Source organism: Pseudorca crassidens, chromosome 4 (genome assembly GCF_039906515.1).
Source record: "Pseudorca crassidens isolate mPseCra1 chromosome 4, mPseCra1.hap1, whole genome shotgun sequence".
NCBI classification, from domain to species: domain Eukaryota; kingdom Metazoa; phylum Chordata; class Mammalia; order Artiodactyla; family Delphinidae; genus Pseudorca; species Pseudorca crassidens.
In genome coordinates this window covers 108,217,565-108,239,931 of record NC_090299.1, presented here as the reverse complement: position 1 = coordinate 108,239,931, position 22,367 = coordinate 108,217,565, and the positions used below count along the sequence as shown (strand labels likewise).

Here is a 22,367-nt window from a genome sequence, read left to right as displayed (position 1 = left end):
TGTTTTTCCTTTTGTTTTTTTGCTATTGAGTTGTATGAGTTCTTTATATATTTTTGGATATTAATCCCTTATCAGATATATGATTTGCAAATATTTTCTCCCATTCAGTAGGTTGCCTTTTCATTTTGGTGGTGATTTCCTTTGCTGTGCATAAGTATTTTATTTATTTTATTTTATTTTATTTTATGTGTATATGCTAAAGTTTTTTAGTGTGATATAGTCCCACTTTATTTTTCCTTTTCTTTTGCTTTTGGTGCCAGATTAAAAACAAACATCACCAAGACCAATGTCAAGGAGCTTACAACTGTTTTCTTCTAGGATTTTAATAGTTTCAGGTCTTACATGCAAGTCTTTACTCCACTTTGAGTTAATTATCGTGTATGGTGTAAGATAGTGGTCAAGTTTCATTCTTTTTCATGTGGCTGTCCAGTTTTCCCAACACCATTTATTGAAGAGGCTGTCCTTTCCCCACTGTATATTTTTTACTCCTTTGTTGTAAATTAATTGACCATATATGTATGGGTTTATTTCTGGGCTCTCTATTCTATCTCATTGATCTATGTGTGTTTTTATGCCAATACAATATTGTTTTAATTACTATGGTTTTGTAATATAGTTTGAAATCAGGGAGGGTTATGCCTCCAGGTTTGTTTGTCCTTCTCATAATTGCTTTAGCTATCTGAGGATTTTTTGTGGTTCCATATACATTTTAGGATTATTTGTTCTGTTTCTTTAAAAAATGTCATTGGTATTTTGATACAGACTGCATTGAATCTGAAGATTGCTTTAGATACTAAGGACATTTTAACAATAACAATTCTTCCAATCCATGAGCATGGAATATCTTTACATTTATTTGTGTCTTCTTCAATTTATTTCATTAATGACTTGTAGTCTTCAATATATAGGTCTTTCACATCCTTGGTTAAATTTATTCCTAGGTATTTTATTCTTTTTGAGGCAATTGTAAATGGAATCATTTTCATTTCTCTTTCTGATAGTTCATTATTAGTGTACAAAAATGCAACAGATTTTTGTATATTAAATTTGTATCCTGCATCTATACTGAATTCATTTACTAGCTCTAACAATTTTCTTTGATGGAGTCTTTAGGGTTTTCTGTATATAATATCATGTCATCTGCAAATAGTGGCAGTTTTACTCTTCCCTTTCCAATTTGGATGCCTTTTATTTCTTTTTCTTGCCTAATTGCTCTGGCTAGGACTTGCACAAGAGTGGGCATCCTTGTCTTCCTCCTGATCTTAGAGGAAAAGCTTTCAGCTTTTCACCATTGAGTATAATGTTAGCTGTGGGCTTATCATCTATGGCCTTTATTATGTTGAAGCACATTTCCTCTATAACTACTTTGATTAGGGTTTTTATCATAAATGGACGATGAATGTTTTCAAGGGCTTTTTCTGCATCTATTAATATAATTATATGATTTTTATTCTTCATGTTGTTAATGTAGTGTATCACACTGACTGATCTGAGAATGTTGAAATAGCCTTGCATCCCTGGAATAAATCCCATTTCATCATGGTGTATGATCCTTTCAATGTATTGTTGATTTTGGTTTGCTAGTATTTTGTTGAGTATTTTTTCATCTTTGTTCATCAGGGCTATTAGCCTGTAATTTTCTTTTCTTGTGGCATCCTTTTCTGGTTTTAGTATCAGGGTAATGCTGGCCTCAAAAAATGAATTTGGAAGGGTTCCTTCCTCTTCTATTTTTTGGAAGAGTTTGAGAAGGATTCTTTGAATGTTTGGTAGAATTTATCAGTGAAGCTGTCTGGTCCTGGATTTTGTTTGTTGATTACCGATTCAATCTCTTTACTAGTAATTGGTCTCTTCAAATTTTCTACTTCATCATGATTCAGTCTTGGTAGGTTGTATATTTCTAGGAATTTATCCATTTCTTCTAGGTTGTCAAATTTTTTGGTGTGTAATTATTCATGGTAGTCTCTTATGATCCTTTGTATTTCTGTGGTATCAGTTGTAATAGCTCCTCTTTCATTTCTGATTTTATTTAATTGAGCCTTCTCTCTCTTTCTTTTTTTTTTTTTTTTTTTTTGGTGAGTCTAGCTAAAGGCTTGTCAATTTTGTTCATCTTTTCAAAGAACTAGCTCTTAGTTTCATCGATCTTCTCTATTGTTTCTTCAGTCTCTATTTCATTTATTTTTGCTCTGATCTTTGTTATTTCCTTCCTTCTACTAACTTTGGGCTTTGTTTTTTCTTCTTTTTTTTCCTAGTCCTTTGTGGGGTAAAGTTAGGTTCTTTATTTGAAATATTTCTTGTGTCTTGAGGTTGGCTTTTATCATTATGAACTACCCTTTTAGAACTGCTTTTGCTGCATCCCACAAATTTTGGTATGCTGTATTTACATTTTCATTTTTCTCAAGGTATTTTTTTATTTTACTTTTTAATTCTTCTTTGATCTGTTTATTTTTCAGTAGAATGTTGTTTAATCTCCACATATTTGTGAATTTTCCAGTTTTCTTCATGTAATTTCTAGTTTCATATTTTTGCGGTCAGAAGAAATGCTTGCTATGATTTTGATACTCTTAAATTTATTAACTTGTTTTGTGTCCTAACATGTGATCTATTTTGGAGAATATTCCATGTGCACTTGAGAAGAATGTACATTCTGTTGCTGTTGGATAGAATGTTCTGTGTATATCTATTAAGTCAATCTGATCCATCATATCACTTAAGGCCAATGTTTCCTTATTGATTTTCTGTCTGGATGATATATCCACTGATATAAGTGGAGTATTAAAATTTCCTACTATTATTGTATTGCTGTCTATTTCTCCCCTTAAGTCTGTTAATAGTTGCTCTATATATTGAGGTGCTCCTGTGTTGGGTGCATAAATATTTATAAATGTTATATCCTTTTGTTGGATTGACCCCTTTATCATTATGTAATGCCCATCTTTGTATCTTATTATAATCTCTCTTTCAAAGTCTATTTTGTCTGATATAAGTATGTCTACTCCAGCTTTCTTTTGGTTTCCATGTGCATGGAATATCTTTTCCCATCCCTTCACTTTCATTCTGTGTGTATCCTACATCTAAAGTGAGTTTCTTGTAGGCAGCATATTGATGGGTCTTGTTTTATTTATCCATTCAGCCATTTTATGTCCTTTTTTTTTTTTAATTGGCCACACCACATGGCTTGTGAGATCTTAGTTCCCCCGACCAGGGACTGAACCTGGGCCATGGCAGTGAAAGCACCAAGTTCTAACCACTGGATCACCAGGGAACTCCCATGTCCTTCAATTGGAGAATTTAGTTCATTTACATTTTAAAGTAATTATTGATACATATATACTTATTGCCCTTTTGTTAACTGTTTTCTGCTTTTATAGTTCCTCTCTGTTCCTTTCTTCTCTTGCCCTCTTCCTTTGTAGTTTGATATCTTTCCTTAGTGGTATTATGTTATTCCTTTTGCTTTATCTTTTGCATATTTACTATAGGTTTTTGCTTTGTGGTTACCATAAAGCTTACATTTAACAACTTGTATCTATAACAGCATATTTTAAATTGATAACAACTTAAGTTTGATTCCATTCTAAAGGTCAACATTTTTACCCTCCCCACTGCTCATTTTATGTTTCTTGACATCATACTTCCATCTTTTTATCTTGTGTATCCCTTAACTAATTATTGTAATCATATTTATTTTTACTACTTTTGTCTTTTAACCTTTATACTAGCTTTATAAGGGATTAATCCACTAACTTTATTATATATCTACCTTTCCAATGAGATTTACTGTTTCATATGTTTTCTTATTACTAACTAGAACCTTTTCTTTTCAGCTTAAAGAAGTCTGTTTAACATTTCTTGTAAAGCTGGTTTAATGGCGAAGAACTCCTTTATCTTTTGCTTGTCTGGAAACCTCTTTATCCCTCCTTCAATTCTGAATGATAACTCTGCTGTTTAGAGTATTCCTGGTTGGAAGTTTTTTTCTTTCAGTACTTTGAATATATTGTGCCATTCCTTTTTATTGGTAAATAATATTCCATTGTGTGTATATACCACATTTTGTTTACTTATTCATCAGTTGATGGATACCTGGGTTGTTTCCACTTTTTGGTTATTATGAATAATGTTGCTATGAACACTCATTTACCAGTTTTTGTGTAGATATATGTTTTCAATTTTCTTGGCTAACCATAGGAATGAAATTACTGAATTGTAGCTCTTTTCTCTGTGGTCCAAATTTTCTGAGGGTTATGAGTTGTTTTTATAAGATAAAATAATCTTTGTTCAAAAGTTAAATGCACCTTGGGACTTCCCTGGTAGTCCATTGGTAAAGAATACACCTTAGGGCTTCCCTGGTGGTGCAGTGGTTAAGAATCTGCCTGCCAATGCACGGGACATGGGTTCAAGCCCTGGCCCAAGAAGATGCCACATGCTGCGGAGCAACTAAGCCCATGTGCCACAACTACTGATCTTGCGCTCTAGAGCCTATGAGCCACAACTACTGAAACCTGTGTGCCTAGAGCCCGTGCTCCACAACAAGAGAAGCCACTGCAATGAGAAGCTCATGCACCACAATGAAGAGGAGCCCCCACTCGCGGCAACCAGAGAAAGCCTGCGCACAGCAACGAAGAACCAATGCAGCCAAAAATAAAAATAAAAAATAAATAAAATTTTAAAAATAAAATAAAATAAAACCATAAAAAAAAAAAGAATCCACCTTACAATGCAGGGGATGTGGGTTCGATCCCTGGTCAGGGAATTAAGATCCCACATGCTACGGGGAAACTAAGCCCGCATGCCACAACTACTCAGCTTGCATACTTCAACTACAGCTCACATGCTGCAAACTACAAAGCCCACGTGCTCTGGAGCCTGCATGCCACAATTAGAGAAGAGAAAACCCACACACCACAACTAGAGAGAAGCCCACACACCACAATGAAGAGTCTGTGCACCTCAACGAAAGATCCCGCATACCTCAACGAAGATCCCACGTGCCACAACTAAGACCTGATGCAGCCAAAAAAATTTTCTTCTTATTTATTTATTTATTTTTGTGGTACGCGGGCCTCTCACTGTTGTGGCCTCTCCTGTTGCGGAGCACAGGCTCTGGACACGCAGGCTCAGTGGCCATGGCTCACAGGCCCAGCCACTCCACAGCATATGGGATCTTCCCGGACTGGGGCATGAACCCGTGTCCCCTGCATTGGCAGGCGGACTCTCAACCACTGCGCCAGCAGGGAAGCCCCTCTCTTCTTATTTTGAAGAGAGTATAGATTAGCAATATAGACCACCTTCTTGGCTTAGTCATATCTACCAAGAAAACCAACCCTTGTACCAGTCCAAACAAGTAAGCAGCCAGTGGTTTATAACACCAGTCTAAATCCAGTCAAAAACACAGAAAGAAAACATGCCAATGACCTGAATATTCTGTGCCTCTCTTAATGGATTTTCCAGTGTTGGCAGAACAAAAATTCAACCATCCAACATCTTTCTAAGTCACACTTACTATACCATGCCTGTCTTTCTGTGGGATAGAGAGAGAGTCTCCTCATGGTTAAATGGTCCATACAAATTCATCAGGACTCCTACTCCCACACTCTGGTTCATTCTGCTTCCATATTTTTAAGGGCTGGCACTAGATATTTTCTCTTGTGCTCAAACCTCTCTTCCCACTTAACTATCCAAGTGGGCTAACCTGTAATGGGCTAACCAGACACTGGTTATTCAAATGGCCCCTTACAATATTTTGTTCTACTTAAACATGCTTCTTTGCACACTAGCTTAGAAGCAATGAGGCTCCATAAAGACAAAAGACACATGCAGATCATTGCAACATATAACAGATAAAATCTTCCAAAAATGGACAAGAAAAAGATATGTAACAAATTTTTAAATGGGCATCAAATACATTCATAGAAAGATAGATACATGTATAGATATGTGATTAAAGCAAATAATTCATAGTTAATAGTAGAATCTAGGGCTTCCCTGGTGGCGCAGTGGTTGGGAGTCCGCCTGCCGATGTAGGGGACACGGGTTCATGCCCTGGTCCGGGAGGATCCCACATGCCTCGGAATGGCTGGGCCCGTGGGCCATGGCCGCTGGGCCTGCGCGTCCGGAGCCTGTGCTCTGCAATGGGAGAGGCCACAACAGTGAGAGGCTCGCGTACTGCAAAAAAAAAAAAAAAAAAAAAAAAAAAAAATTAGAATATTTTCTCACATTATATACAAAAATAAACTCAAAATGGATTAAAAAGCTAAATGTAAGACCAAAAACCATAAAACTCCTAGAAGAAAATATAGCGCACTCTTTGACATAAGTCATAGCAATATTTTTTTGGATATGTCTTCTTAGGCAAAGGAAACAAAAATAAACAAGTGGGACCTAATTAAACTTAAAACCTTTTGAACAGCAAAGGAAACCATTGACAAAATGAAGAGACAACCTACTGAGTGGGAGAAAATATTTGCAAACGGTATGACTGATAAGGGGTTAATATCCAAAATATATAAAGAGCTCATACAACTCAATATCAAAAGAAACCCAAACAACCCAATTAACAAATGGGCAGAAAACCTGAATAGACATTTTTCCAAAGAAGACATACAGATGGCCAACAGGCACATGAAAAGATACTCAACACTGCTAATCATCAGAGAAATGCAAATCAAAACCAGAGTGAGATATCACCTCACACCTGTCCAAATGGCTACCATCAAAAAGACCACAAGTAACAAATATTTGTGAGGATGTTGAGAAAAGAAAACCCTCCTACACTGTTGGTGGGAATGTAAACTGGTATAGTCATTATGGAAAACAGTATGGAGGTTCCTCAAAAAACTAAAAATAGAACTACCGTATGATCCAGCAATTCTACTCCAAGGTATACATGCAAAGAAAATGAAAACACTAATTTGAAAAGATATATGTACCCCAATGTTCACAGCAACTTTATTTACAATATCTAAGATACAGAAGCAACCTAAGTGCCCATCAATAGATGAATGAATAAAGAAGCTGTGTGTGTGTGTGTGTGTATACATACACACACACACATACACACACACATATATACATACACAGACACACAAAATGGAATATTAGCCATAAAAAAGAACAAAATTTTGCCATGTGCAACAACATAGATGGACCTGGAGGGTTTCATGCTTAGTGAAATAAGATGGAGAAAGACAAATACTGTATGCTATCACTCATAGGTGGAATCTAAAAATTGGAACAAACGAATGAATATAACAAAACAAACAGACACAGATATAGAGAACAAACTAACGGTTACCAGTAGGGAGAGGGAAGGGGCAAGATAGCAGTAGGGGATTAAGTAGTACCAACTACTTTGTATAAAATAAGATACAAGGATTTACTGTACGGCACAGGGAATATAGCCAATATTTTATAATAACTTTAAATGGAGTATAATCTATAAAATACTGAATCACTATGTTGTACACCTGAAACGAATATAATATTGTAGATCAACTACACTTAAAAAAAAAAAAAAAGCAAAAGCCACACTGAGAAAGTGTGTTACATTCTGCTCTGGATGCTGGTCCGTGTTTCTTAGTGCTGAGGGCTTGTGAACCTTCAAAGGGAAAGCACAGACTCCTGTGGGATGCCAAATCCGAGAAAGCTGAGAGGTCCACCCACTCAAATTTGTTCCTGAAGAAACAAACTTCTGATCACCACTGTTGAGAAGCCAAGAGTTAGACAGTGCCTCAATTTAGGAGACACAGATAAGTTAACAAACAAGGTTCTGATATGGCTCCCAGACCATCCCGTTCGCTGCTGCTTAGCATGGTGGCTGGACTCCCATTGTGATGGATCCAGAAGTTTCTTTGATTTTTCCCACTTATCCATTATCTCTGTTCCAGACAAGATGAAAGAGGAGAACGGGTACTGCTTTAAAAGGAATCAATCTGTTTTATCATACTAGAGAAAAAGAGTGAATTCCGGGCTGCGGACAATTACACTATTCACATACTTATGTAGCTAGAACATGGTGGAAGGTCTGTGAGGTGAAGTTGTGAAGTTTGCATTTTATTTCATTTTGCACTGGAGTTTCAAAGCACTAGAACTTTTTCCCAGAACTAGGTGACACTATTTTGATTAGCCCAATAAAGGAGTGCTCATTTATATATATATATATATATATATATATATATATATATATATATATAGTGAAAGGAATTGGGTTTGGCAAAGTGATGCCTTGGCTAAGCTGTTGGTGTCCCACAGGTGATGTTATTTAAGACTGTTATTTAAGACTAATAACCTAGATTTTGGTAAAAATGCAGCCTGATCTGCCTGGACCATAAAAGTGAAACCTATAGATGTGGAGAGTATAGGACTTCTCTGAAAGGAGCTAAATATTTATCCTGTCAAACATACAGGAGCAAGAGATGAATGGGTGTTTGTCGGAGGAGGGAAGAATTTCCTTTCTCTGGTATTGAGTTAGCTGGGACCTGGACTCTGAGATAAGGAGAGCCCTGGGGATTTTTTCTGTGGAAAACCAAACTGACCTTCACCAGGTGTAGCCAACACAGGCAGTGGCTGAGCTGGGACTCGGAGGGCTGACTCTTAGGCTAGTGCTTCCTCCACTTATCCAGCTCATAGCCTCTGTCTCCCCACTGAATGAGATGGCAGAAAAAGACATCCTCCGTCAATGCATGATTCACACAAATTTCAACGGATTTATGTTAAGTCTTTTAAGTTGAAATTCTCAGGGTGTATCTCCTAGCCAAACTACTAATACAAGTATGGTACTTTTCTAGTTGTTGCAATTTATTTGTCCTGATTGTTCATTAACAAAACCCTAGGTCTCCTGAATTACTCATGTCTCAAGAATAACCACAAAAATGTATTATGATCAGAGACAAGGGTCTTGGCCCTGCAAAGAATGAGGTATTGTCCTTGCGCGGGAAACCCCTGTCCCATTCCTATGTAAATGAGGGTCATGAGGAATCTTTTTTTTTTAAAGTGCTGATACTGCACGTCATTAGTATCCACGCATATAAATATCTTCTGATTATCCAGATCATCTACAAACGAGGCGTCAAGGAAATCTTAATGATATTGGACATTTCATTTTTCCTGGTGTACAAGGTAATAAATATCCTTTCAATTATAAATTACATTATCTTATAAAAGATATGGACAACTAGAAAGGTTGAGAATTAAAGAATTTAATTTATTTACAATAACATTTTACTTCTCTTTTATAGTCATGGCCTATGCTTTTAATTCTTTAAATATTGTCTCATGTACCCACATGTTTATTTATTTTAAATATGTTACTCTGATGTTTGCTCTGGGTTACGTTAGGGCTTTAAAATAGTGACTGAAAACAAATTATAGAAAAACAGCAGTGACAAAAATCCTACATAAGTGGAATATTCAAAGTTACCCTTCAAATGTGCATTCCTGTTTCCCTCCTCCATATTTACAGCAATGTATATAAGGAAAAATAAGGGGAACATCAACAGTTATGACAGCGGAACATGAAGGATGCAAGCCTTCCAGCAGGCAATAATATTTACATAAATTTGGTCTTCGTATCATCCTCTTGAAGGCTTTCTTCCCATTTCAAATACTGTTTAACCTTGAAGATGGACTTTTAAAGTCAGTCATTGGCAGTTTGGTTCAGGACATATTCCCTTATGGCATTTCACAGATCTAAGATTATTGGATATGTGTTGTCATTTTGTCTTGATTTGTTTTAAAATTACATTTAGAACTCTCTTTGTAAAAAGTATTTCAAATGGCAGAATTAAGTTTTATTAAAAACATTTACCAAGAGCGACACCACTTACAAAACTCAATCAATATACTCTTGATAAAAATTACAGTAATCCTATGGAGAAATAAAACAATTATACTTATCTTCAGAATGCCTGATCTCTCTTCTCTTCCCTCAAAACAACAAAAAAGGCATTTTGTATATGATTTAAAAGATGATGGAATTTTTCTTGTTTTCATGAAAAATGAAAATGATTGAAATAAAAGTTGCCATGATACAGTAGAAAACAGAAAAACCATGAACCTATTAGAATTTACTAACACATCAAATAAACAATCTACATCATAATATAGGAGTATAGACCAGACAAATACCCACTTCTAAGTGGATATTATACTAATGATATCTACCTATCAAAGTCATTGTAAGAATCAAATGAAATAATAACTATTTTAAAAGCTGTGTTTTTACAAGCAGTTAATAGAATAGACCAATATTCTTTTAAACTCACTGGGGGAATATTCCTAATAAGCATGAAATGTTTTATACTGTACTGTACTTGAATGCACGCATGCGTGTGTGTGTGTATGTTGTAGATCTTGAATTAGAGCCACACACAATTCTTAAGGCATGTGAATCATAATCTATAGTCCAAGTGTTTAATATCTTCCAGAATCTCTAATCTATACATCCTTTGGTTCCCAATAGCATAATCTTCGCCAAGCTCCTTAATAATGTTGCCTGATCCAGTGTCACGCTACATAAGCAGGAAAGGGCCCCATATTTTCCAAGTTAAGAATTAATACTCTTGTTTTACTTGTAGATAGAGTCAAAAGATGAAACTGGTGTTTCTGATCACTTTCCTTTTGGTCACAGCTCACTGCACACCAGTAAGTAAACTCTTAATGTCTATTTCTGCAAATCAGTCTTGGTTCATGCATTCCAAACTTTTATATTCAACCCTCAAAAAAAAAAAAAAAAATCTACCATTGGATTCAAAGCCACAGTCTCCATTTTAAGTTTCTTTGGAGCTAAAAGTAGCTCTTTCAACCTATTTTAAAAGACCCTGTTAGAAAAACAATAGATTTGAGTCAAGCACAGCAGAGAAACTCTCCTGGCCTCGGAACAGAGCAGTCATTATCAATCTTGGCCGCACTATGGAATTGCTTGGGGAACTTTAAAAAGTCCTGATGTCTGGGTCCCACCCCCAAAACCTGACTTAATTGGCCTGGGGTGTGATCCAGGCATCAGGATTTTTATATGCTCCCCAGGGGATTATTTCACTGGGCCACGGAGGTTGAGAACCACTGGATGACGGAGGGGCTGTCAGAGGGAGCTGCGATTGCTCTGGAGAAGCCCTTGATAAACCCTGAGACAAACGGAAGACGCGTGGCAGCAGGTTAAGGAAAACTACAGCTCAGGTCGTTATTATGAACAAAGCAGAGAGTGAGTAGGCTGAGAGAATTACAGGCTTACCTCGGAGATATTGCAAGTTCGGTCCCAGACCACAACAATAAAGCAAATACTGTAAGAAAGTGGGTCACACGAATTTCTTGGCTTCCCAGTGCATGTAAAAGTTATGTTTACACTATACTGTAATCTATTATGTGTGCAGTAGCATTATGTCTACAAAACAATGTGCACCTTTATGGAAGAATATTTTATTGCTAAAAAACGCTAACCATCATCTGAGCCTTCGGCAGGTCGTAGTAGTAATATTTTTAAAGATCACTGAGCACAGATCACCATGATAAATATGACAATAATCAAAAGTTTGAAATATTGTGAGAATTACTGAAATGTGACACAGAGACATGAAGTGAGCAAGCACTGGTGGAAAAATGAATGATAGACTTGTCACAGGGTTGCCACAAACCTTCAATTTGTTAAAAAAAAAAAATGCAGTATCTGTGAAGTGCAATAAAACTAGGTATGCTTGTATCTGAGATAATATTTTTGGTATTAAAAAGGATTAGTGACTGATGTTAACAGATGCAACGTTCCTTTGCTTATTCTGTAAACAATTTTTTCTTGAAATGGGTGGATCGTGCTAGGTGCCAGGATTACACAGATGACAAAACATAGCCCCCGCCTTCTGGGAACTCAAAGTCTAAATCTCCTAGTTAATTACTATTATTATTATTACATCTATTTCCTCAGTCTCCATACTCTTCCTCTCAATTTTCACAGGTACGAGAATTTCATTCTGGAATTCACCATGATCACTTCTTAAACTGGAAGGTAACTGTTCTTTTTTAAAAAAAACAAAATTAGGAATAGTTGTTGTCTCCTAGGAAGATATGATTTAGGGAGGAAATAAGTGACATTTTCAAGAAGTAATATTTTCAGGAACATAAAGCATGATTACAAGATTTTCTCCAAGAAAAGGGAACCCTCTTACTCTTTTGGTGGGAATGTAAATTAGTGCAGCCACTACGGAGAACAGTAGGGAGGTCCCTCAAAAAACTAAAAATAGAGTTGCCATATGATCCAGCAATTCCACTTCTGGGCATATATCCAGACAAAACTATAATTTGAAAAGATATATGCACCCCTATGTTCATAGCAGCACTATTTATAATAGCCAGGACATGGAAGCAACTTAAATGTCCATCATCAGATGAATGGATAAAGAAGATGTGGCACATATATACAATGGAATATTACTCAGCCATAAAAAGAAACAACATTGAGCTATTTGTAATGAGGTGGATAGACCTAGAGTCTGTCATACAGGGTGAAGTAAGCCAGAAAGAGAAAGACAAATACCGTATGCTAACACATATATATGGAATTTAAGAAAAAAAAATGTCATGAAGAACCTAGGGGTAAGACAGGAATAAAGACACAGACCTACTAGAGAATGGACTTGAGGATATGGGGAGGGGGAAGGGTAAGCTGTGACAAAGCGAGAGAGAGGCATGGACATATATACACTACCAAACGTAAGGTAGATAGCTAGTGGGAAGCAGCCGCATAGCACAGCGAGATCAGCTCGGTGCTTTGTGACCGCCTGGAGGGGTGAGATAGGGAGGGTGGGAGGGAGGGAGACGCAAGAGGGAAGAGATATGGGAACATATGTATATGTATAACTGATTCACTTTGTTATAAAGCAGAAACTAACACATCATTGTAAAGCAATTATACTCCAATAAAGATGTAAAAAAAAAAGATGTGGTATATATATACAATGGAATATTACTCAGCCATGATAAAGAATGAACTAATGCCATTTGCATCAACCTGGATGCAACTAGAGATTATCATACTAAGTGAAGTAAGTCAGAAAGAGAAAGACAAATACCATATGATATCACTTATATGTGGAATCTAAAATAGGACACAAATGAACATATCTACAAAACAGAAATAGACCCACAGAGATAGAGAACAGATTTGTGGTTGCCAAGGGGGAGGGGGCTGGAGGAGGGATGGAGTGGGAATTTGGGGATAGCACATGTAAACTATTACATATAGAATGAATATCAACAAGGTCCTACTGTAAAGCACAGGGAACTATATTCAATATCCTGTAATAAACAGTAATGGAAAAGAATATGAAAAAGAATATACATACGTATAACTGAGTCACTTTGCTGTACAGCAGAAATTAACACAACATTGCAAGTCAACTATACTTCAACAAAATTAAAAAAAAAAAAAAAGATTTTCTCCAAGGTAAAAATGAAAAATCTAAGGTGGGAAGCATAGGAACCAGCCTCGCTGGCATACCTAGGAATTCTGTGGACAGTTCCTGCCAGTTGGGAGAATCATCTCCAGAGAAATAGACCATCTCCAGGCCCGTGAAAGTTAGAACACCAGCCTTGTGTCACTTCTCGTCTGGGTGAACACCACCCTTCTCAATATACAACTGGTTTAGATCCTTCTCTTTCACAATAAGGGGCTAACATAAGTCATTAAACGTCTTCTACAAGTTTAGCATAATCTGACTTAAATAATCTAGAACCCAGAGATCACCAGAATACTTTGCTTTTGCAACTGAATATTATGTCCTTACTTTTCAGAGGATCCAAAGAATGCGCCCATGTAGACTGCATCGCCTGGTAAACCCATTCAATACATCCATTATAATATCTAAAATTCCTCATTAACAAGTTACATGTATTATTAATTCCTTTTAGAAGACTTCATCTCAACAGACAAATGTCTACTTCTTTTGCCAAGCAAGCTCAGAGATAAATTTATACTTATTTTCAGTAATTATCTTTAGCATAGATTTTGATCTGTAGATTGTGGCCTCTTGGTATATTGCCTGCTGCTTTGCATCTTCCTGAAGATGCTTGGAACATCTTTGAAAGCTCAGGTTTCTGCTCAGAGAGAATTGCCAAAGCACACAGCTCTCTGTTCCTCACCCTGGCTCTCAACTTCCTTTTCCTTTTATAGTCTGACTAAAAAGGCAGAGATAAATCTTTATGTTTCTATGGACTCTGGTTGTTTTTTAGTGGAGTTAATCTCTGGAAAATTTTTGTACTGATCCTCATCTCAGCTGACTCCTAACTCCCTTTTCTTCTATATGATTGTCCAATTTACATTACAACAAGCTTCTTTACTACTCACAGACCTTAAAGTAATTTTTGCAATTTCTTCTTGGAAGTATTTCTTTTTTTAAGAACTTAAAAAATTATATGTGAACTGAAACAAAATTTCCTAACAATTAAATGTCAGGTAACTGTTTTTATTTTCCCCCTCTTGCAGTACCTTCAGAGGTTTTATGAACTCTTCAATACCTGTGTAAGTTTTCATTTTTGATTTTTCTATCATTATCAACACTTGAAAGAAGAATGAAGGTTCAGGAAAATAAAGGGAAAGACAGGAAATGTGAAATCATGTTTGAGGGTTTTGTTATCATAATACTGGCTAATTTCCCATTTATATCTTATTTTTAATAAAATTTTAAGTCACTGCTTATGAATTAAGAATGTTCCACATACTAACAAAATTGCTAATTAATGGAAGAACTAAAACTTGTGAATCTGTCTGAAAAGCATTACAATTTCTTGAAAATGTTGAAGATAGTTATTAAGCAAAAGTCCTCTCAAATTTTCATTACATGTATCCTACTAAAAATATCTGAGAGGGAAGTTACATTTAAAAAAATATACATATATATTTATATAGAAAAATACGTGAAATTATTTAAGAAATCATAATTTCTTAAAATTATTCTATTTCCTTCTATTTTTCAGCTCTAACGTGTCCCTTTTATGCCAAAGTCACCATCTTATCTTCTAATTCCTTGAGCATTTTAATCACAGTTATTTTAAAGTCAGTGTCTGGTAACTCCACTGTTTGGACCTCCTGAGGGTCTGCTTCTATGATAGACTTTTTTTCACTGTCACTTGAGTCTCGTTCCCCCCCAACCCCACCCCCTCTGGATTCTTTTTTTAGCCTGGTTGCTTTTGATTGAGCAGTGAACATTGTTTTTGAAAATGATAGAGACAACTTGAGGTTCGGGATGAAGTTATCGTCCTCCAGAGAGAATTTACTTTTGTTTCTAGACTATGTAGACTGTGGGGACAACATTCACAGATCACCTTGATCCACTTGGAGACTGAGATGATTAGAACAAGTTCCCCTGGTTCACTCTTACCCCCAGGGTGAGGTCTTTGGGGTCCTAGCCTTAAGCCGGGTTACTTACCAAGTCTCCTCTCCGGCAGCCCCTGAACTTGAACTTTTGGCCCCCAGCCCTGTGAGTTTGTCAAAAGTGCTGGGCTTCCAGCCTTTCAGCCACTGCTTTAGGAGTCTCCAGTTGCCTTGAGGGCAGTCAAATGCCTCCCTGGGATTCTTGCCTCCCCAGGATCTCGGGTCCATAAAGCCTCACTTTCTTAGAACTCTGCTACCTTCAGAAGTATGCATAAACATTTGGCGGTGGGGGCGTCCAACTCTTCTAGTTGTTCTTCCCAAAAAGATTGGCTGAAACAACAAGGTTGGAAAGAAAGTACTTGCTTTTCTTTGCAAAGATGAAATGCAAACAATTTGAAATTTCAGTAATTAACTGTCATACACATAGAGAGAAATAGAGGAAGTTGGTAATGTTAATAAAACTAAAAAAAAAATGGTATTGGTTGAAAATTCTCCCCTCTTATCTATATAAACTTAAAAATATTTTATTACTCAAGTAGTAGCTACGTAATATTTATATGTCGAGGATTTATAAATGCCTTTTTTGTCTTGATTTTTGTTTTATCAGCGGAAACCACCAACGAACAGACGGACTACCATAGTCCCCATGCTACCATTCTCACCAATAACAGAAATCACTCCTTCTTTGACTCCTAACCCAACAGGCTCCTTTACCCCCGACAGACGGGGAGATTCATGATTCATGAAGTTCTCCAGGAACTTCGTAGCCAAATGTAGCTTCTTTCTCCAGCATTGTTTAACACCGCAACTGACGATCAATGACTTCATCTCTCTGCTCCTTGTACCACAGTGAACACTTTTCAGTATCCTGGATAAAATGGCAGTGCTTCATTAAAAATGTTTGTATCACTATATTGTTCCCACGTGGAATGTCATTTTCCATCATTATCGACATTTAAAGAGAGATCAGGAAAACAAGCAAAGGAATCTAGGAAACAGGATCTCTTTTTCTCTGGGAAGTCGTATGCCTAGCTAAGAACCAGAGATTCTACGACAAAGGAAGGAAGGAAAAAGAATAGCGGGGAGGGGTATGCAGCCTGCAGTCTCTGCCATTCTTGGGGAGGGGTGGGTGACAGGACTGTCCTCAGCCTACATCCAAGCCCTTGAGAGACCACTGGGATGTTTCCGGCAAGAGGAGATGGTGTTTTGACCCTTTTAACTGGGATGGAAATTGATGAAGCCATGCGGAAATGCACTTAAAATTTCCTTTTGTCTTATTTGAGAGGCAAAGTTACAAATTTCTCCCTAATCTGTCTCTACAGATGTACAAGGAAAAAAGGAACAAAAAAGATTTTACAGATATTACTCATTCTCCACCTCTACAAATCCGCAGTCCACTTTTCAGGAAAGAGAATGGTAACCATTTCACCTCTTAATTAAGAAGAGTGATCACAGTCTGTTAGTCCCTTCTGTTCCTTCGTGGTGGGAAAAATCACTACGTGGCATTCATAGGGGACTTTGGCTTCATTTGGGAAGTTTCCCAAAGGTCTGTCCTTACAAACTGGTTCAACAGGGCTACATCTAAAAGTCAAAGGGAATGGAGTCTGCATAGGAGGGGACATGCATCTATTTCATAGAAACCAAAGTCTCAGACTTGGAAAGGACCTTAGAGGCCATTGAGTGGACATCACCTGGGAGCTTGTTAGAAATGCAAAAGAGATCAGGCTCCACTGGGGACCTACTGAAGCAGTATTTGTGTTTAAGCAGGACCCCCCAGTGCTCCTCCAAAACATCACTGACATATAGACATCTGCCAGAATACCTTAGTCTATGTAAGAGAGACATTCCATAGTCTTTTCTTGGCTAGCTTTGTTCTTGGAAAAGTCTTTTTTTTGCGCTACGCGGGCCTCTCACTGCCGCGGCCTCTCCCGTTGCGGAGCACAGGCTCCAGACGCGCAGGCTCAGCGGACATGGCTCACGGGCCCAGCCGCTCCGCGGCATGTGGGATCTTCCCAGACCAGGGCACAAACCCGTGTCCCCTGCATCGGCAGGTGGACTCTCAACCACTGCGCCACCAGGGAAGCCCGAAATATCATTTTTTTGTATGGAGTTAAAGTTTGGTTCTAATCCAGCTCTTTGGGGTCACATCAGATAAATCCAGCCTGGTTTCTCAATGCTAACCCTTCAAATAAATAAAGATAACTTTCACAGTCCCGAGTTCCTCCAAGAAAACTTCCCCAGTCCTCCAACCATCCTCTGTATGACATGGTATGATTTTTCAATATCCTAGGAGTCTTTGCCAAATATTCTTTAGTTTTTATATTGTCCCCATCCTCGAAGATGGTTTTCAAAACTGCACGTAATACCACAGATGTGATCTGGAAAATGATAAAAATGGGGTGATTGTCTCCAACATTCCAGATCCTACATCTATTAATATGATTTAGGGCTGTGACTGTCTTTTATTTTTCTTAATATTTATTTATGTATTTGGCTGTGCCAGGTCTTAGTTGCAGCACACGGGATCTTCTTAGCTGCGGCGTGCATGCAGGATGCAGGATCTAGCTCCCTGACCAGGGGTCAAACCTGGGCCCCCTGCATTGTGAGCGCGGAGTCTTAACCATTGGACCCCAGGGAAGTCCCTGTAACTGTCTTTTTGGGTAATCACTAAGTCCTTTTCCTGCACTGCTAAAAACATGTTAGATGTTTTCTGTGCCTGTACCCTTGGACTGAAGGACAGGACCTTACATTTACCTCTGTTACCACTTATGTGATTAGACCCAGCTCGGCATTCTCACACACAGATATTTCTAATCTAGACTCTATCATTAAATATATTTTAGTTCAGCAGTCCAATACATGGTCTTAACTCTCTCTGTTCGTTCACCTATCCATCCAACATACAATTTCAAGTATTTCCTCGGTTCCAGGCACTGGGGAAACAGATGACAACAGGACAGTCTGGACTTCTGTCCTCATGGGATTCTCACTGCTTTGAAGCAGTATTTGCTATCCCAGGGAGGGTGCTGTTAAACATAAAATATATTCGACGGTATAGCAGATACCGTCAGGGCTATAAATGAGTTTCATGACCAAAGCACTGAGAACAAATAGAAGACTTAGTAAAGCAAATATTTACATGGCTAATAAAGGGTATGTTACATGCATCTTGATAGCTGAAGCCTGGACGGAAATGCGTACCCAGAACTTCCCAGCCCCGTCTCCATGTTAGTATCATCTGGGGACCTTAAATACACCTAGGTCCCATCCCAGACCTACGGGATTGACATTCTTGGTTGTGCAAGGAACCAAAGCATCCGCATGTTAAAAGTGCCTGGGGTGATCCTAATGTGTAGCTGGGTTTGAGAACCATGGCTCCACACGGATTCTCGGAAGCACGGTGCTCCCTCTACATTGTGTGGATTGGTTCTGGGACCCCGCACGGATACCAGAACCTGTGGACGCTCCAATCCCTTATATATAGTAAAATAGCCTAGTATTTGCAAACAACCCATGCACATCCTCCCTGTACACTTTAAATCATATCTAGCTTACTTATAATACCTAATACAATGTCAATGCTGTGTAGTTTTTACACTGTATTGTTCAGGAAATAATGACAAGAAAAAAAAGTCTGTCTATGTTAAGTACAGTCACAACCATCATTGGCCTAACTACCTAGTACACGTCAGCAATAACGTAACATTTTCTTTCAACACTTGGATTGCTTTTGTTAATGACCTGAAAGAGAACTACATAGAATAAAACACAGAATATTTAAAACACAGATACAAATAAAAAATAGAAATAGAGAAAATATGAATTCATTCCCTCTTTCTTTCATACACACACACCGTGTTAACACTTACCAAAACCCTGGTTCTTCTCTCTTGATAACCCTGGTATGATGATGATGCCAACAACGACAACAGCTATATGGTGCCTACAGTGCCCACGTGGTTGGGCGACGAGATGTGTGGCACTGAGGCCTCAGGCTGAATTGAACCTTTGACAGAACATCAGAAGGATCATCGCAGTGGGAGGAACTGGGTTCTGACTGCAAATTGTTGACGCTTTGGTGGAGGCTTAATAACAGTCAGGACCTGCTGTAGAAAAGTGTTTCTTTTTCTTTGCAACATCAAACAAGTCTTGCAGTAGCTCTGGGAAGGTGTTGTTAGCCCTCGGGCTTATTTCAGGGTTGTATTTGAGAATCAGTTCCTTCAACAGGTGGAGCTGTTGAAAAATCTGCCACAAGTTTTTCAAACATCCAAGCCAACGAACACTGCTTTTGAAAAAGCTACTTCATCATCACTCTGGCCCTGAGCGATAAGTCCTGCGCGCTGCCAAGGCCCCGCCCCCCACCATCTGGAGCACGAGGTGGATCCTGGCACTGCTTCCCTTCACACTCCGAACACTCCACACAGACGCTCACTCTATTCCTGCAAGCGCTAGACCATCACTTACAAAAGAAAGACGTTCCAAATTGTAAACGCCAGGCGGTAACATCTTGGATCCCAAAATATTTGCAAAAACATGTACAACGTGAACAAGGCCAAAGGACACTGCGCATGTTTACACACTTCCAGCGTCTTTTAGTGGTGTCGTTCTCTAGCTCCTGACAAATCTGCAGGCTTTATTGATGCAGTAGGCTGAATTACAGCCCACCAAAACCTCCCACGTCCCGATCTCTGGAACCTGTGAAAATGTTACTTTGTGGAAAACAGCTCTAGCAAGTGTCATTAAGGATCGGAGGTGGAAAGTATCACGAGTTACCCAAGTGGCCTTACAGAAAAAAAAAAAGAAAGGCCTATTTAAGAGATGTCAGGAGGAGCAAAACGCTAACCCGTTGACTTCAAAACAAAAGGGTCTACGGCAAATAATTCATAAAAGCGATATAAAAAACGTTCCCGTTAACTATAACCCGACCGTAGCCGCGATCTTACTTTTCTTCTTGTCAAAGTTTTGAATGCTACCGGTTCATTCCTGTTTCAAGAAAGAAGGCATAGCTACCTAGAATAACACATAACTCCGAAATAAAAGTAAACCTGCTGAAAAAAAAAAAAAAGGCGATGTTACGAAAGCATTTGACACGCGCTTAGAGCTCACTTTCCTTGTTAAATAACACATATCAGGGAAAAGTACGAACACAGTTCCTTTACACCACAGATTGTACAAGCAAACTTCCAATACTTGGGAGAATTGCAAGGATGACCTCCAAAGACGAAAACTAAAACTCGCACTAAAAAAATACAACTGCAGGATCCCTATACTTCTTCTTTCCAGTAAGCGTGAGATCGTTCCATGGCCGGGCACCTCACCCTCAAATTCAAATAACTCTAAAGATAAGATCACTTTTCTCATGCAGTCTATAGACCCCCTTACTTCTAGAATAAAGAGTTTCTAAGCTAATATTACCAGCAGCAATATTTTGATATCTAGATATTGCCAAAAATCTTAGGAAAAATATGTGTAGCTTAAGCATGACCAGCAGTCACTGCGCTCATCTACATATTCCAAACCCCTTTTGTGATCTCATTTAGCGCGTCCTTTTCCTAGCATTGTTAGTGGTGCAGTTCCAATAAAACTTAAAGGTAAAGACACTCTACAAATTTAAAGATAAACAACATAAATTAGCTGCTTCCTTCAAGGGCTTGGGGCAAATGACGTCGCTGTGATATCTGGCAGTTCAGCAAGATATGTGATATCTGGCGGTTCTGTACACGTAACTAAAAGAGCTAGTCTAAAAAGATGAAATTTGGCAAACCACGTTTGAAAATCCAGTCCTTGTATTGATGAAAATACGTTGTCAGTTTAAAGCTTCAAGCACAAGGACAAAACATGCTTTCTTTCAAATATGCGGCAAATGATCGCCCTTAACCTGAAAGGTCAGTTGCACAAACACTCATTCTAACTTTGAATTGAGCAAACTAGGGAGAAAGCTCGTGCAGCGCCCCTCCCACACACACGTATGTGGAGAAGTCGCGGGAGTCTGCACAGCCGGAGAGATCACACTCCGCCAGTGGAAACCAGCTTCGTGATCAGAGTGTCTCCCCTTCCAAGCAAGAATAAATGGTTTCCATGTATCCTTAAACCCTCCTGTCTTCAACTCTACAAGCACAGGGTCCTCCGTTCCCCTTTTCACCGGGCCTTTGAAATCCAGAACAAGACTGCTGGAAAATCCATCCTGCAGGAAACTCCCGAGCCCTCCTAGACTCATATTAGACTTCAAAAAGAGCAAATCCTGTCTCAGGCAATGGTTAGTAATTCACATTTCCACGTCCACATAATAAATGTTATCAATCTCCCCAATCCTCTCCTTCCTTCTTCACTGTGAATTAGAATTGGAGTTTCCAAGTTTACCTGTTCTTCAGTTGTCTCTCTTGGGATTACACTGGAACCAGGACTCTTCTGGTATTCTACCTTGGCCAAAATAAATTAGTCAGAGTTTTATATCTTTAAAACAGGAAGAAAAAAATGCTGTTTCAAAAAATCTTTAAAGGTGGACCAGAATAACTCCTCTTGTAGCTTAAGCAGGGTAAGAAAAGCATTAGTGCTATAATCCTCACAGAAACCCTGCAGACGTGAATATCCTTTGAGGAGAGCCACAATGTGATTAGAAAAATATAAGGAAATATACGTGCGTGATAAATACTAATATGTTAGCATAGAGAAAGCGGAGAAGCTTCTTTCTTAGTCATTTTACAAAGGTTGAAAACCTCTTGGCAAAACCAAAGTAGACATAATAATCTCGAAGATAAATCTCATTTATGAAAAATGCAAAACTCTTAACTAAATCTATAAAATCTTTATGAACTGAAGCTAGTAGGGTATGAAAAGAACATATACAATAACTAAATAGGTTTCACACCAGGAGTATAGAACTGAAGTACATGTAAGTATACTGTACATGTGTGCAGGATACAAATTTGCTCTCTAGAAAGCTCTCTTGGAGGAACTTCCCTTGCAGGATGTGGATGTGTACACTTTCTGGTACATTTCTATTTGCCCACCAAGCATA

At 38.1% G+C, this 22,367-nt stretch overlaps 1 protein-coding gene across 1 annotated transcript; it reads left to right on the top strand.

The window, feature by feature from the left end:
• Positions 1-8,966: 8,966 nt before the first annotated feature.
• Positions 8,967-16,272, top strand: LOC137223821 (endotoxic shock protective protein U9-ORF-like). Its single transcript, XM_067736294.1, has 6 exons — positions 8,967-9,111; positions 10,569-10,635; positions 11,936-11,986; positions 13,771-13,809; positions 14,462-14,497; positions 15,957-16,272. Exons 2-6 carry the CDS (start codon positions 10,582-10,584, stop codon positions 16,086-16,088), a joined length of 312 nt encoding a protein of 103 aa, XP_067592395.1. The 5' UTR covers positions 8,967-9,111; positions 10,569-10,581; the 3' UTR covers positions 16,089-16,272.
• Positions 16,273-22,367: the final 6,095 nt, after the last annotated feature.

Bases quoted from the DNA above. Each gene is read 5' to 3' on its own strand.
- LOC137223821 (XM_067736294.1), top strand. From the start codon at position 10,582: ATGAAACTGGTGTTTCTGATCACTTTCCTTTTGGTCACAGCTCACTGC. The intron at 10,636-11,935 runs GTAAGTAAACTC...CAATTTTCACAG, and splicing joins TCACAGCTCACTGCACACCA to GTACGAGAATTTCATTCTGG. The intron at 14,498-15,956 runs GTAAGTTTTCAT...TTGTTTTATCAG, and splicing joins ATGAACTCTTCAATACCTGT to CGGAAACCACCAACGAACAG.